The sequence below is a fragment of the Musca autumnalis genome, unplaced genomic scaffold (genome assembly GCF_047663935.1).
Source record: "Musca autumnalis isolate F117 unplaced genomic scaffold, ASM4766393v1 scaffold_1, whole genome shotgun sequence".
Classification (NCBI taxonomy): Eukaryota; Metazoa; Arthropoda; class Insecta; order Diptera; family Muscidae; genus Musca; species Musca autumnalis.
The window spans coordinates 266,217,202-266,235,551 of record NW_027411644.1 but is presented as its reverse complement, the minus strand read 5'-3'; the positions used below and the strand labels follow the sequence as shown (position 1 = coordinate 266,235,551).

General features: G+C 34.4%; 1 protein-coding gene across 6 annotated transcripts in view; it reads left to right on the top strand.

Annotated features, from left to right (window-relative positions):
- stumps (DBB domain-containing protein stumps) overlaps positions 1-11,617 on the top strand; it is a 264,285-nt gene extending 252,668 nt beyond the window's left edge. For all 6 annotated transcript variants that reach the window (XM_073961101.1, XM_073961102.1, XM_073961104.1 and 3 more), the window contains 4 exons: positions 4,206-4,383; positions 4,451-4,668; positions 4,735-5,085; positions 7,875-11,617. In XM_073961101.1, coding sequence (XP_073817202.1) covers positions 4,206-4,383; positions 4,451-4,668; positions 4,735-5,085; positions 7,875-10,240 — 3,113 coding nt within the window. In that variant the 3' untranslated portion in view covers positions 10,241-11,617. The remainder of the gene's footprint in view (positions 1-4,205; positions 4,384-4,450; positions 4,669-4,734; positions 5,086-7,874) is intronic.
- The last annotated feature ends 6,733 nt before the right edge of the window (positions 11,618-18,350 follow it).

Sequence of the window (18,350 nt, the reverse complement as noted above, 5' to 3'; positions counted from 1 at the left end):
CAAAATCCCGTTGTTTTATGTGCGAATCAAGATCCAAAAGAAATGAATGATAACATGTGGATTTTGGACAGCGGAGCATCCTCTCACATATGTCGAAACAAAAATCTATTTACCTCCCTGAGAGATCACCAACAACAAATATTTTTAGCATCCGGAGAGAGTGTTAGTACGAAAGGCATAGGTAATGTAACTGTAAAATCAGAGTATGCTGACATTACACTATGTGACGTATTTTTTGTGCCGGGATTAAAATCAAATTTTTTGTCGGTGAGCAAAATAATTAAGAATGGTAATTCAGTGCGATTTACAAAAGATAAAGCATTCGTAAATAAACCATCAAAAGAAATGATATTTGAAGCAAGACTAGAAAATGGAATATTCAAAACATATTTTGAAAGTAAACGTGATTTCGCGATGCTAAATGTTGACGACTCGGATTTAATTTTATGGCATAAACGGTACGGACACCTAAATTATAAAGACATTGAAAAACTTGTAAATAACGAAATGGTTCGCGGTATCAATGTAAACAAAATCTCTTCAAACGCGGAAAATATGTGTGTGATTTGTAGTCAATGTAAAATAAAATCTGTTCCGTTCAGATCAATAAATGAAATATGTACGAAAAAACAATTAGAAGTTGTACATAGCGACGTGTGTGGTCCTATGCGTGTTGCATCACAAAGCGGTTCGTTATATTTCGTAACATTTATTGATGACTTCTCGCGTTTTATTTATGTTTATTTTTTGAGACAAAAGTCTGATGTGTTAAATGTTTTTAAAGACTTTTTGAATATGGCCGGAAATCAGACTGGTAAAAAATTAAAAATTTTAAGGAGTGACAACGGTTCCGAATATTTGTCTATTGAGTTCCATAATTTTTTAAAGAGACGTGGAATCATACATCAGACTACGACCATCTATACACCTCAGCAGAATGGTATAGCTGAAAGAGCTAACAGGACGTTAATGGAAATGGCGAGATGTATGATTGCCGAATCAAATACTCCAAGAAATCTCTGGACAGAAGCTGTCAACACCTCCGTTTATATAAGAAACCGTTCGCCCACAAAGTTGTTAAAAAATAGTACACCATTTGAAAAATGGTACGGTCATAAACCATCGGTTTCCCATTTTAAGGTATTTGGTTGTAATGCAGTTGTTTTGAATAAAAAGCCTGGAAGAAATAAATTGGAGCCAAAAGGTGATGTTTTGACATTTGTCGGCTATTCAACAACAACAAAAGGTTATCGGCTGTACAACAAAATAAAGAGAACGATAGTGATATCAAGAGACGTTGTATTTTTCGAGAATATGTTCTCCAACGTAACTGATGATAATTGTGCTGAAGAGAATAGTGTTGATTGGTTAATCACTCAAAGAGAACAAAAGAGCAGTGACAATATGCAGTCATATGCACCAGCAACAACAACACCTAGTGTCAGCAACAACACTAATAGTGACATCGTAATACATGAATGGGAGCCCGCAGAACTGTTACCCCCACTACCTCCACCAACGCTACCATCAACAAATCCCAACTTATCGATTTATGAATCTGATGTGCAAATATTTGAAGAAATGAGTGACAATGACGGCGTGGCTGGAGAGAAGAGGAAGAGGGGAAGGCCGCGTATATTAAGAACAGGTACTGTAGGAAGACCACGGGTAAAAAGAAATAATGATGATGCTAATGTGCGAAGAGCTAGCAAATATTTTTTGAGAGAGTCTACTCCCGAAGTTCTTAATGAATTGTGTGAAATTGAATGTGATCCCAAAACTGTAAAAGAAGCAATGAATAGGCCAGACGCGGATAAATGGAAAATGGCAATGAAAACGGAATACGATATTTTATTGAAGAATTGTACGTGGGAGTTGGTGGATAAACCAGCAAATAAAAACGTAATTGGAAATAAATGGGTTTTTACCACAAAGAGAGATGCTGGTGGTAAAATAAATAAATATAAAGCGAGATTGGTTGCCCTTGGCTGTTTTCAGAAGGCTAATGAGGACTATTCTGATACGTTTGCGCCTGTTGTAAGACACAGTACAATTCGTTTAATATTGGCTATTGCATCAAAATTTAAGTTTTTGGTAAACCACATAGATGTCAAATCAGCTTATCTTAATGGAATTTTAAAGGAAGAAATTTATATGCACCAACCCAAAATGTTTGAGGATCTAGAAAATAAAGGAAAAGTATGTAAATTGAGAAAATCATTGTATGGGCTGAAACAAGCTGGAAAAGATTGGAATGTAAAAATAAACGAAATTTTAAATACTATCGGATTCCAACAATGCTTAACGGATACGTGCGTCTACGTCAGCAGTAACAAGGAAGAGCTGAGCATTATTGCAATTTATGTCGATGATATGCTGATCGTTTGTAATAGGAGTGACGTACTGAACAATATCGTAAAAATGCTAAATGGGCATATTGAAGCAGTAGATAAAGGACCAGTCAATAATTTTCTTGGTCTTGAAGTGGAAAGAGATGGTGACAGAGGTGTTATAAGCATACATCAAAACATGTTTGTCAAGGAACTTTTGGAAGAGTGGAATATGCAAAACTGTAAGTCTTCAGCAACACCTCTGCCGTCGGGAACAGTGCTAACAAATTGTGATGATGAAAATTGTGAAGGAGAAGATGTAAAATTGTATCAATCACTCATTGGGAGCCTTATGTACTTAGCCACAATTTCTCGCCCGGACATTGCACACACTGTTTCCAGATTATCTCAGTTCAACGCTCATCCACATAAGGAACATCATAAAGCTGCAAGACATGTGCTGCGATATTTAAATAGTTATCCGAAGTTGGTAATATCATTTAAAAAGAAAGATGACTTGTTATGTTTCACCGATGCCGATTGGGGGTCAAATCCAATTGATCGGAAATCTTTTAGTGGTTTCTTCTTATTTTTCGCAGGAGGTCCTATTAGTTGGGAGTCCAAGAAGCAGCATGTGGTGGCCTTGAGCTCTATGGAGGCTGAATACATTGCGTTATGTCAAGGTGCCAAGGAGATTGCATTCCACAGAAGTATATTGAAGGAGATGGGGTTTGGTTACCTTGTTCAGATGCCTACCGAAATTAGATGCGATAATGTTGGAGCGCAATTTCTATCAACCAACCAGATGACTCTGAAGCGAAGCAAGCACATTGATATTAGATTCCATTATATTAAAGAGAAAATTAAATTAAAAGAAATGTTTATAACGTATGTTTCTACAAACGAAAATGTAGCTGATATTTTGACAAAATCTTTGCCTAAAATTAAACATCATTATCTATGTGATTTACTTAATTTTTGTTTTTGTAAATGATTTTTGTTTATATGAATTTTCGTTGAGGTGGAGTATGTAAGGTATTGCTATTTCTCTTTTGTACCATTCTATTTTGGTTTCAACTCAAATTCAGTCTGTGTTAAATATTGAGATAACTTAACTACTCAAGTAACGGTATTATTTTTATGTAATCTCCCACCTCAGCTTATTTGGATTTACTTTTGTTTTCATATTTTTAGTTCTAATAAAGAATTCATTGAAAATTTACGTGTCCGTGTTTCATTGCGCTAACAATATCATCAACACCCATGAAACATGGCCATTGAATGCTTTACAAATCACCATCAAAACAAATACAAAGTGTCGATTTGTTTTCGTCGGTGGACGATTGTCGAAATCGATGGTGACACAAATGTTTGCCTTTAATCGCTTCTGCATTTCTGTTTTTTATTTTGGTTCCCAAGTACCCCACCCATTAAACATGCCTGGCTGGCCATAAAAGAAATCCTATGTAAATACACAAACAACAAATATCCATGCAAACACACACACATACATCAATGATATGCAGTCAAATTCGTCAGACCCTACCATCAGCAGACGCCGGTAAAAGGGAATAGCGCATAAAACCGCATGTAATAGGGCACAGTATTTTTGGTAGGGACGTCTTATAGAGTTGTTCGTTCAATCGGCCTTGTTATCAGTGAAACAAAATTTACTTTGTTGTAGGTCTTTTGTTTTTCGATATTGTCTCAATTTGTTTTCCTTCTCATTTCTACTGCTGGTGCTTCTGCTGCTTTCCTTGATATTTATTTTATTCTTCTTTTTTTTCTAAATTTACCTCTGCAAATGCAGAAGTTTTTCATCGGTGACGATGACTTTGGATATTCTTTAGTAAAAATTATGTTTTTATTTTACAGACAACTGTGGAACAATGAACAGCAGCATGAGCGGCAGCTCTAGTGGTTCATCAGCCTACAACATGGACGATATTCTGATTGTAACAGCCAAGCACAGTGAAAGAGCAATATTGAGAGCGAATTTCTTGAAAAATCATTTCGATAAAATTACCAAACAACGTGGACGCAAACCTTTTAAGTGAGTTTCAATTTTTGTTTACAATCTTAACAAAAAAATATTTAAACAATTTTGTTTCTTTTTTTAGCTTTTTGCACATCAAAATCGAAGATGGTCCCTTTAGTGAAGAAATTGCTTATAAATATCAAAATACTGCCTTACAAATTATTATTTTGTGTCCGGCTCTATTGGCTCTATCCCATTCCCTGTTAATGTCCCAGCTTTTGAGCATTATCAGAGTTGAAAAAGTCTTGGGTATTCTATTGGATGTTACCGAAGAAAAAGTCAAGGAGATACATAAATCGGGTAAGTTTCACTTTAAAAAGAAATTGGGAAAATGGAAAGAAATTTATTGTATTTCTTTTGTTTTAGCCCTTCCCAATTACTTAAGATGGCGCCGTTGTGTCATACGCGACAATGACCAAGCCCAAATAAGTAACATTTTGGGTATTGCCACGGATATTTTGGGTCGTGCTTTGTGTCAACGTCCGGTTTGTCATGATTCCGGTTCCAGCATATCACGCAGCATTTCTTCCTGTTCAGATGGTTTCACAATTTTACCCAAAAAAGTCAAAATTGGCCAAAATAAGGTAGTGGCCATGTTAAATGAGGGTCTGGAAAAGGATGATGTGTTGAAAATTGTTGTGGAAAAATCAGGGGAATTAATTGAAATACGTAATTTCAAGTGTCGCAATCCCTATACCGTGCAGTTTGCTATACCAGGTAAGAGATGATTGGATGAATTGAAAATCAAATTTTGATTTGAAGATAATTTTGAGTAAAAAATATAATACGATTAAATTTAGTGTACTCGGATAATGTGGATAATTATAACCATGATATTTAGACAATGTGAATAAATAATTGAGAAGTCTCCCTTGTCCCGTATGGGATGTTGTGGAACAATGTTTTTTGTTGAATAAATAATTGATGATATCTGGATAATGTGGATAATTCCGATGACAAACATTGACGATTAAAATCTTCTGATAGAGAAGAACAAATAAAATAAAAAGGTGGAAAAAAGCTGCCTTAGTATTTGTAATAAAGCATTGAAAAATAGGGTTACCAGCCAAGTCGGACTATAGGAAAGGTTTGGAATTAAATGACTAACATTTAAATAAAATAATTCGAATATACAAATTTCGAATGATTTGTGATATAAATGCTAGTTTCCATGCTTAGCCTTCGTCCACCCACTAAAAACACCATTCAATATGCCTGATGATCGGTCTAACCACCCGTAAAAAGTAGCATAGTGGTTGAATGTGTGGGGCTTCGGTGGATTCCTAATTTTTCAATGTACCTCTTAGGTCAAAATAGCTCAACTCGAAAGAGAATTAATTCAAATATCACTCTAAAAATTACCTTCGCCTTAATAAGGAAAAACAAAAAAGTGGATAATCTTAATTATGAGCTCATATAATGTGGATAAATAATTTATGATGTTGGGATAAATAATATTGGTGTGTGGATAACGCGAATAATAATTTTACGTTGCTTAGATAGCTCGGATAATATTTCAAAGTCATTACAGTACCTCGGATAATTGAATTTTGTTGTTAAAATGATTTTAGTAATAAATTTACACTATTTTCATAACATGGATAATAGAAAATATAATGGGGATAATCTTAATTATGAGTTCATATAATGTGGATAAATAATTTATGATGTTCGGATAATAATATTGGTGTGTGGATAACGCGTATAATAATTTTACGTTGCTTGGATAGCTCGGATAACATTTCAAAGTGATTGCGGATAAATAATATTGGTGTGTGGATAACGCGTATAATAATTTTACGTTGCTTGGTTAGCTCGGATAATATTTCATAGTGATTACGATACCTCGGATAATTGAATTTTGTTGTTAAAATGATTTTAGTAATAAATTTGCACTATTTTCATAACGTGGATAATAGATAATAGTTTGTGGATAACTCGAATAATTAATTTATGTTGCTTGTATATTCCGGATAATATTTCAAAGTGATTTAGATAACGCGGATAATTAATTTACGTTACTTTGATGGCTTGGATGATATTTCAAAGTCAGCAGAGTACCTCGGATGATTGAATTATTTGGTTAAAATGATTCCTATATTAACTTGACACTGTTTGGATAATGGAAAAAGAGTTGTTTGGATAACTTGAATAATTAATTAATGTTGCTTAGCTGCTCCGGATAATATTTCAAAGTGATTTAGATAATGCGGATACTTATCTTTCGTTTCTATAATGGCTCGGATAATATGTCAAAGTAATTAGAGTACCTTGGATGATTGGGATTTGTTGTTAAATTAGTTCTTATAATAAATTTACACTCTTTGGATAATGCGGAAAATGGAAAATATATAAAGAATATAATATTTCAATGTGGTGTAGATAACGCGGACAATTATTTTACATTGTTTGGGTGGCTCCGACAATATTTCAAAGCCTTTAAGTTACTTCGGATAATTGCATTTTTATTGTTAAAATGATTCTTATAATCATTTTACACTGTTTGGATAATATGGATAATGAAAAAGAGTCTCGGATAAAGAATATACTCTATTTGGATAACATAGATAATTAATGTGAATTGGGGAATAACTTGAATAATTAGATTATGTTGCTTGGATACCTCGGATAATTTTTGAAAGTAATTTATATATCGCGTATAATTAATTTTCGTTGCTTTAATGGTTCGGATAATATTTTAAAGTAATTAGGGTACATTGGATAATTACATTTTGTTCTTATAATGATTCCTGTAATAAATTGACACAGTTTGGATAATGAAAAAGAGTTGTTTGGACAGCTCGAACAGTACATTCTTACTATTTTTGGATAAAGTGGATAATTAATATGAATTGGTTGATAACTCGACTTATTAATTTGAATGTCCCGGATAATCCTTCAGAGTGATTTAGATACGACCGATAATTAATGTATGTCATGTATAATTTATCCACATTATTTCTATTCAAATAAGGGATATTTATCAACTTTTTTAGAGAATTAGGATACTACCCGGTATATGTTACAAGCGAATACTTTATTCTAGTTAATAACTTAGATCATTTATCCACATCATAACTTCGGATAAATTTTTAAATCGGATAAATTTTCCACGTCATTTTTATAGCTCCAAGATTTTTTTGAAGTCACGGATATTTATTTGAATTGTTTAGAATGATATTCGGATAACTCGGATAGCACATTATACACGTAATTTTAGTAACTCAGATAAATTATTCAATTTGCGGAACTTTATTTACATTTTTAGAAAACTTGAATACGTTATCCGTGTCATTCAGATAGCACGGATAAATTATTTAGCGACGGATAACCAATTATTAAAATCAATTTTTTTGTCCATGTTATTTGGATAAATAGGATAATTTTTTACTATAAGTTTTTTAATATACATTTCGATAAGAATTGTTATGAAAAAATCCACAAATACTCGCTTTTGAAAAATCGCAGCTAATAAATAATTTTCTCTCCCTCTCTCTCGCCCACAGAATCCTGCATGGAAATTTCCACAATGGTTGAGGTACGTATCGAAAAGAATCACAAAAGTCTTGGAGCTCGACCCATTAAATGTGAATCACGTTTGCGGGAGTTGGAACAACTGTTGCGCACCGAAGATTCACCCATTGAATTTATGTGTCATGCCTTGGGTATTGGACCCACCGAAAAAGATGAATTGGATATGCATTTGTTACAAAGTTTCCAGAAAAATATGCCACCCAATTTCCATTTGCTCAATGGACCCTATGAGAAGCAATCACATTTCCTTACAATGCGTGAAACTAGTCCCGAAGAATATCCCACTCTACTACATTTTGCTGCTCGTTGGGGTCTTAATCGTTTGTGTATGCAATTGATGGAATGTCCGGGAGGTGATACCGCCTGTGGCATTAGGAACTGTGCTGGTAAAACTCCAGCAGAATTAGCTGATATGGAAGGACACCACAAACTGGCTAGGAATATTATGAGCTTTTCGGAATTCCATGAATTGACCACAATGTATCATTACTTCAAGGGTTTGAGTAATGACAATAAGAGTAATCAAAACGCCACAGCCTGTGGTGGTAAGACAGCTGGCGGCAACACCAAAGTAGTGATTGAGGCTGTTAAGTCTCATCCCACTTCACCAAAGACCAAACAACCAAAATCACCCAAATCTCCGAAAGTTCGTGATCTACCAGCTGATCAACAGGCTGAATATATGGAAATGTCCAGTGGTTCGGACCGTGAAAACAGCCCTGAAACTAAACCAAAGCAAGAAAAGGAGACCATGGCCATATCAAATCTCAATTACATTAGTGTGGAAACCGAAGAAGACAATTTGCAGGGATCCTCGGCTGATGTGTGCAAAAATTTCGATACCAATAAAGTGGTAACCACACCTGAGATTACCTCCAATGAATTGAATATTTGCGAGCCACCATATTATGCCTCGAAGGAACAAAATAAAGCAGCCTCCAAAGATGTTACCGATGCTCCCATTTATCAAACTGACAAATTTAGCCAAGAATGTTCCCAGCTATTGGAAAATTGTACCAGCACCGCAGCTAATAATGATTATGTGCTGCAACCTTCCAATGTACCAGTTCCCCCAGTTCAGCAGCACGCCTCACTACCTACTTCGCCCACCAACACGGATGATGGTAATTATTTATTCCAACCCTCAAATCGCCCAGTAGAGGAGGAGTTCTTAAATCAATCCAGACAAAGTTTAAATCGCATGGGCTCCTCAACCCGTTTGGCTCATCAACCCACCTATGGCACTCTAAAGAGATCGGTGTCGGATGCTTCCTCATCGGCCAGGGCAAATGTTGATGATGAATTGGCAGAAATCATGCATGACTTTAAAAATAATGTCTTGTCCATACGCGAGGTTGAGGTTTTGGTGGAGAAATGGAAACACCGCAATGATGTGCAACAAAGTTTCCGCGAGAAACAGGATCAGATTGATCAATTGAGAAGGGAATATGAACGTATACAGGATCAAATACGCCACCACTTGAAACGTGAGACACCATTTGAAAAAATCAAGAAACTCTTCTCACGTCACAAGTCCACCTCGAATTTGCATCATGACAAATCTTCCTGTGTCGATAGTGTTTTGGATGAGACCAAGTCATCGATTACCACTTCATCGAGTTTCAAATCATCTGCCAGGCCCATTAGCTCTTTGAGCCTACAATCGGTCTCCTCATCATCCAGTTCGGGACGCTTGAGTACGGGCAGCAATTGTAGTGGCACATCACTGGGAGATTCTGGTACCCACTCAGATCATGATGAGCGTAGATTTGGTTGTCGTCTAGCCTCGCCTGGCATGGATAATTATTTGGTACCACCCACTCCCAGGCCAGTATATACCCCCAACTCCACACCCGGTGATGAAAGGCATCAAATTGTCTTCCCCTCGCCAATGTCATCGTGCACAAAACTCAACACTCCCACCAGCCCCACAAGTTCAGAACATTATCAAATGTTCCCCTCAAATATTCCCGTCTATAGTAGTCAGAATTTATCCTCATCATCATCGTGTAATAATTATTTAAATACAATTATGGAGGCTAAGCAGGAACAGGAACACAACTATCAAAATGGAGTAACTCTGCAACCCATAAAACTGAATGAAAGGTCAAATATTATTTATGGCAAGCTGACCAAAACGAATGGAAAATGTTCGTCCTTTAAACCAAAACAAGTGGCCATACCTCAGGTGGGTAGCTTAGAGATCCAGGCTGAGGTTTATCAAAATGTGGCATCTAACTTGGAACCAGCAAAGGAGGAACAGAATGATAAAGCCAAATCAGAAGATCAGGTTGATGCTGGAGCTAATGGTGACGATCACAATTATATGAATTGTTAGGGGGCCTGTTAGTTTCGGGGCTTTTTCTATTAGAGAGCCCGAGGAGAAAAGCTTTGGAGTTGAAAGTGAGAGTGCATAGCTTTCACAGCTTTCACATTATTGTATCATCCAAATAGATTTTTGTGCCTTAACAGGCTTTAAAGCTCTAGTTTGATCATAGCTTTATGTTAGTAATAGAGCTTTTGAGTTGTATATAAATTTGTATGATGTTCATTGCTAGTAGGTTCGTTTATACATAATTACAAAAAATATGCAGCTTGAAAGCTATGTGGCTTTTCTAAAGCTAAGGACTTTTTAAGTATTAGAAATAGAAGCTTTTGCAATAAATAGATAGGCAAAAAGTTAAAAGCAAGGGAAATTTGATAAAAAAATGGAAAGTATTCAAAATGTTTAAGGAAATGGGTTGAGGGACCTGCGGAAAGGATGTGTAACTGCATGCATATTTAGAATGAAAAGCGTTTCAATGCAAATAGAAAAGTATGTATAATCGACAATCACGATCGAATGTTCGGTATAACAAAATGAGAGTAACCATGACAATATTCATATAAAATTAATAAAATAATAAAAAAAAACTAATTTAAGCAAATAAACTCTATAAGAGTATAAGAAACATATTTTTAATTTAAAACATGATCTTTATTTAGTATTTGTTTACTTTTATTAAATTTTGTATTATTATTTTTTATTAATTGAATTAAAATGCAACAAGAAAGAAAATGAGTAAAAACTAGTTAAACATGAATATTTTTTAAAGCAACATTAAAATATTCTTAAGACTGTGGCAATATTAAAGAAGTCAAAGTTTATGCATAAAAAATAACATATTTGTAATAAAACGAATTAGTTTTAAGTCGAAAGCATGTACATTTTTTGTGTTTAAAACAATAATACTATTTTTGTTGAAACGGCAAACAACCAAACATATGTTATAATAAGCTATAATACATTATTGCATATTTGTATCTTTTATAATTAATAATTATTTGTAAAAATAATAAGTCAAAGTTTTTATTTTTAAGTTCTAAATAAAAGAGTTAATTTTGTTTATTTCTCAACAATGGCAAACGAACAAACCAACGATAAACAAATGAAAATTGAACAAAAATTATGTAACAAAATGAAATCATTTTTCTGTATTATAGAATTAGGCAGCATATTCTAAATATATAATTTGATATATATTTTTTTAATTTTAATGTATTATGTTGAACTAAGTATATAAAAAATGGCAAAAAGCAAGCAAACAAAATCAAAAAAATATTCTACTTTTACGTCATACATTTATTCATTGAATTAAGAATATACTCATATAATCATATTATAATATTTTTCAAATAAAAATCATACCATATATAATGTTTAAAACCCCTCCAATTTTGTGTGTTTTATGCTACATGTACTTTTTAGAGGAAGTGAAATAGGCATTCACGAAGGCAATGATAGCTTAAATTAACAATACAGAAACTATACATTAGGGCAACACAAAAAAAAGCAAGAAAGACCGCCGTCAAGTTCGGCCAGCCCGAACTTGTTATACCATCCACCACGAGTTGTATTGAAGTAAAATGGAACAATTTGTTTCCTTTCGTGTATGAAGAAGACTAAATACCAAATTTCAGCAAGTTCGGTAAAACAATGTGGCTAACCTTCAAAATACCGAAATTTGGGACGCACCGTTCCATGGGGCCTATATCAAAACGTCGATTTATACCTACAAATTGCTGGCGAAAAGTTTTTAGACTCAAAGAAGACTAAGACCATGTTTATACTATAGCCTTTTGCAGGGTTAACCTTCCCTATGAGGATTTATTTGAAATATTAGCAATGGAATTGACATTTAAAGCCCAGTGGGTTTGTTAAATCGGGTTATATATAAACGTACTATTAATACCAAATTTCTAATATTTCGGTAAAACATTTAAAATACCCAAAATCAAGAGGTACGCTTCTATGGGGTATATAGAAACTCGCGGATTTATACTGATAATTCTATTCTGGAATATTTTATAACCCCATAGAAGACTAAATAACAAATTTCAGTCATTCGGTGGGATATGAGTCACAACCTTCCGAATTACGAAAATTGGGAAGTAGCGTTCTATGGGGGCTATATCGAAACGTGGACCTATACCGACGAATTTCAGTCAAAAAAACTTTTACCTCCAGCAAAGACTAAATACCAAATTTCAGCCATTTCGGTGGAATGCTGTGTCCATAAACTTCTAAATACCGAAAATAGGGAGGTACCGTTCTATGGAGGCTATATGAAGGCGTGAATCTATACCGACAAATTTCTGGGAGAAAGTTATATACTCCCAACGAAGACTGATAACAAATTTCAGCCATTTCGGTGGAATATTGAGGCCACAACCTTCAAAATACCGGAAATATGGATGTACCGTTCTATGGGGACTATAATAAGGCGTAGACCTATACCGACAAATTCCATATAGAACGTTTAATGCCCCCAGTAAAGACCTAAAACCAAATGAGGCCACAAACTTCAAAATACCGGATATAGGGAGGTACCGTTCAATGGTGGCTATAGGCGTGGACCTGTACCGACAAATTTCTGGAAAAAGTTTTATAGCCCCTAACGAAGACTAAGTACCAAATTTCAGCCATTTCGGTGTGATAATGTGGCTAAACCCTCCAAAATACCGAAAATCGCGTGGTACCGTTATATGGGGCCTACCCCAAATGAAGACCAATTACCAAATTTCAGCCACTTCTGTGGAATATTGAGACCAAAACCTTCAAAATTACCCAAAATCCGGACGTACCGTTCTATGGGGGCAATACTAAGGCGTGGACCTATACGACAAATTTGTGGGAAAAGGCCCTAACGAAGACTAAGTACCAAATGTCAGCCATTTCGGTCTGATAATAAGGTTAAAACCTTCAAAATACCGAAAATCGGGTGGTACCGTTCTATGGGGACTATATCAAAATGTGGACTGATATAACCCATTTGTAATACCGAACATCCTAGGAGTAATAGAAACTTCTATACCATATTACAAAGCTCTATCTTAAAAATTGCGAGCTGTATCTTGATTTCAAAGACGGACGGACAGACGGACATGGTTATATCGACTTAGAATTTTAACTTCATCAAGAATATATATACTTTATAGGGTCTCCGATACATATTTCGATGTGTTACAAACGGAATGGCAATTTTAATTATACCCTCCATATTATGGTTGAGGGTATGAAAAAAACACAAAAACACCGAACTTGTTGTGACCTCCACCACGAATTGAAGTAAAATACCAAATTTCAGCAAGTTCGGTAAAACAATGTGGCTAACCTTCAAAATACCGAAATTCAGGAGGTACCGTTCTATGGGGGCTATATCAAAACGTCGATCTATACCTACAAATTTCTGGCGGAAAGTTATTACACTCAAAGAAGACTAAAATTTCCGATATTTCGGAAAACCCTTCAAAATACCGAAAATCAAGAGGTAAGTTTCTATGGGGGGATATGGGAACCCGCGGACCTATATTGACAATTCTCTTCTGCAATATTTTATAACCCCATGGAAGACTAAATAACCAATTTCAGTCTTTCCGAGGGATATTGAGTCACAACCTTCAGAATTACGAAAATCGGGAGGTACCGTTCTATGGAGGCTATATCAAAATGTGGAGTGATATAGCCCATATATATATATATACAGATTTAAAAAGCATTATCCAGTTATGAACACTTAGTATGTTTAAAAAATGTGTGAAATATTGGAGGACCACATGTTTTAGCCTGCTCAAAACATTTGCAACTCCGTGGTACGAATATCTATTAGTTCATTTTTGACGAGTTTTTTGTATTGATTGGCATCAAATTGATTTTAATCAGAAGAAGGGGGCAACAAGCTTTCATGAGGAGTACTTTTATCCAACATATGTTTACTTTTGATAGACAAGTAGGCCGAAAACAAGACATGTCCAATTTTTTAAGAAAAACTTAAATTACGACCAGAAATTTTTATCAACTCTTTAATAAAATGGTAATTTTTGGAAATTGTGGATCCAACGAGGTCCAAAACTAATAATAGGAACATCTTAATATCTAAAACAGAGATGGATACCGCGTAAAAAGAACTAAAATCGCCATAAGATGGGAAGGAGGTGCAAGGACAACAACATCTACTGCAGGGGATGATTAAATAATTATACGAATTATTAAGCAGATCCCTCAGAGGTCATCAACAGATGTTAAAAAAAGGCTTGACACCGATAAATCGATACAAACACCTCCGATACATACCATGCACACCGGTATACCAAAATAGGCAAACAGTAATTTCCAACAAAAGTGGAATTTTTCATAGAAATTATGCAAAAAATGTGTGGTTATGTTTTTGGAGTAGTAAAACCTAGTACTTCTCCTCGATATAAATCAATATTTAAGTTACATGACTTGAAAAAATTTGATTGTTCACCAGAACGAAAGATAATAGAATTTGTCCCCTTACACGAAAAAGTTGACCCAAAATGTAGAAGGTGTTTTATATTGCACTGGAGGTATTTTTATGGACAGAAATGGCACAGGATACATGAGGTCGAGATATTTATCAAATCCAAGAACTAACCGTACAGGTAGCATGTCAACATCTCACCATGTACACTCCAGAATTGTCGTATAACAGAATGTTTTGGCATAATACCGCTTCTGAACGTATATATAACCACGTAAAACTAGTAATTTTTTGAAAATATGCTTAAGTTCTTATCTCTAATCTGGACTCTAGACTATTAAATATCGAATAAAACCTTGGTATTTAACAATTATCCTTAGAGCACAGGATTCCAAAGGATATATTAACTTTTTAGTTAACTGGTTTCCTTTACGATGTCTCCAGATAATAAATAAAATGTTTAAATCACAATATATTATCAAAACAAAAATAATTTCTTCAAATTTTGAATAAAATTTTCTCAGTTGCAAATGTTTTGAGCAGAACCAAAAGTGAGTTCGAGCTTTGTTTTGTATATTTTTTGTAAAATAAGTGAAATTTTTGCAAATTAATTTTTAAATCTTTAAAAAGGATTCAATAAACAATCAATCTACAAAAATAATGGCATTTCAAATCCACAAACTACCTCAGAACTATATAAAATATGAACTAGTCATTCCAGTTGCAAATGTTTTGAGCAGCACTGTATATATATATATATATATATATATATATATATATATATATATATATATATATATATATATATATATATAAATACTCTCTGATGAATATTTCGATGAGTTACAAACGGAATGACAAATTTAATAACACGCTCCATATTATGGTGGAGTTTATAACTACCAAAAGGAAAATCTTTCAAAACATTTAGAACTCGCCAGAGCCCATTAACATTACATTACAACTATCGTGTTCTATAATCTTCTGAGTGAATTTTTGATTGTATTCTTGTTTATTTGAAAAAAAAAAACTTTTTTTGACACATAATTCCAGTATAAACACATTTAAAAAAAATTGGGATATTCCTCATGCATACTAACAAAGCCTAATTGTTTTAAAATATTTTCCTTTTGGTTCCGGCGTTTCCTTTCTCTGGAAGTGCCTATATACTCATTGTTTTTGTGTAGTTATCATTTGATGAGCTTTCGAAAACTTTTTAATGGGTCGATTCCGTATTGCGACGCGGGTCATGTCGTGTCGTCTATCGTATCTGTGACAAAATTTAAAAAATGTACTATGTAAAGCGATAGAAAAAAATCGATAAAAAGTTATCGGTGATGTAGCGGAGCGTTTTTACACCCTCAGCATTCATGCTAACCAGGGTATATGACGAAGTCAAAAAAATTTAACATTGACGAAGCCAAGGTTTGCACTGTTATAATTCGCGAAATATGGCAGTGTACCACGAAATACGACCATAGTTGAATCAAACGAAGTGTTTTTAATCAAAGCTCAAAAATGTGGCTAAAAAAGTTAATATGCGCGGAAGCTATGTCCGCGTAAATGAATAAAAATAGGTAAAAACACGTTGAAGCAAACGAGTTTTTTACGTTGTTATTCGATTGGCGGTTAAATCGTTTAAATTACGGATATCTGTCCAAAGTAAAAGTAGAAGAATACAAAACGAGCATTTCACTTCTAATGTATCACATTTCAAAATCTCCACTACATCAACCATTTATGGATGCTGACATTTTGAAGCAAGGTTTTAGGTGTTTTTTTGTATTTTTGATCTAGCTGCGACGCGCATTCGGGTATTTCAGAAAACATATAATAGTATCAAAGTACTCGCAATTACGCATAATTTGGTATGTACATATATTGACTATGTAGCCCAGACAGCATCACAGTAATCCACTGTCAAAAGCCAAAATTTAGTGTGATATTTTTTCGAAACACCCTATTTTTTGGGTACAGTATTTACAATATTCTTTTAGATTGTGCTGGGACTCCAAGATAGTTTACTTTTTTGACGGTCCGGATCATATAAATCATAGATCGTTAAAATCCATCCACTAGAACGGCGAAAACAGCAACTGCAAAAACCGAAAAATGTGCGTAAAATATTTTTGAAAATATCGCGGATTTAATCGCGTGTTCCGTGGATCGTTTACTTTTCAGTGAAGAAACTAACACATCACTCGCGTTGTTGCGAAAACAGCGGTTTAAAAAAGTTAGTGGCTTGGGAGGCTTTATCCGATTTATCCAAAAAATAGTGTGTGATGCTACATCCACGGTTCTTGATGGATTTTATCGAAATAGGTTTAGATCGATGTATTTTTTCATGGATGATAGTGAAATCGGATGCGCATAAAAAGTGTATGCAGTTTGTGCAAATTATAAGCGTTATACAGTTTGTTGCAAACTAAACTGCAAACGATGCTACATCTTAGCGGCCAAAGTAAAACCTGGCAAATGTGTACAAATTAAAAGAGAATAGTTCGCTGTATTGGTAAACCGCATGCGCATCAAGTGATTTTGAGGATTTCGCGATTTACACGCATTTCAAAATGAACATTACCCGATACAGTTTTATTTCAAGATACTACCCCATTTAAAGGAACCCAACATTTATTTGAACGATACCCATATCTTCCGCTAGATGTTAGCGTGTATTCGAGAAGTGATAAAAATAAAAAATTTGATTTTTGCGTGAAATTTAACTCAAATAGATGAATAACTCCGACCTATTTTTCCTACACTTTCTTCAACTAAATAACAAAATAAATTTTAATAAATATTTTCTCTTACAAAAATTTTATAAATTTCCTCAATATATATTTTTTTGTTTTTGTTATAATATGTAAACTACTAAACGGATTTGTATAGTTTTGGTTTCATTTGAATCTTCGCGTTGTTTAGATTCCGTACATATTTTTAATATATTTTTTAGATGCATAAACAGCTTGAATTTTATTAAAATAAGTTGCAAACTACCAATTGTTTAATTCTTTCCTAATTTCCGCGAAAATTTATAACTTTTTCACTAAAGTTATGGGACCTCAGTAAACATATAGAATGTAGGAAGCCATAAATTAACTATGTTTCTCGATATAATAAATAGCGTTTTTATAAGATTTTTACTAGTAATCAGAATTGAAATCGCCATAATTTTGCGCGCAATATCCAAAATTAGTATCTCGAACGGATTTGAGAATGGGAATTTTTTCTCAATCCGTTTTGTAACGACCAAAAATCCCGGTGGTCATTTTTGGTCACACCTAAAACTGTCTACATAACCCAGTATCATCATACCCCTTCATAAATGATAGCCACTATTTGCCTTAACAATAAAACTATTTGCTTCTCTTCTGGTGGGCATCACTACCTGTAGCGTTGTTATTGTAGTAACAAATTTTGGTAAACAAGTTACCGTTACTCCATCGCCAGATCCCACAGCATCATCACAACAACATCGGCTCATCACTGCCATTGGTGGAGATGATCACTTGCTATGTTGTTGTGATGACAAATTGGAGTAAACAAGTTCCCGTTACTCCAATAAGAAAACACGTGGTGGGAGCTAGTATAAAAGGGGCGACCGAAATTAGAATTGGGACAGTCAGTAACAGACCAGCAAAGCGAGCACATCATTCGACGGCAAGTAACCCATTCAGAAGATTA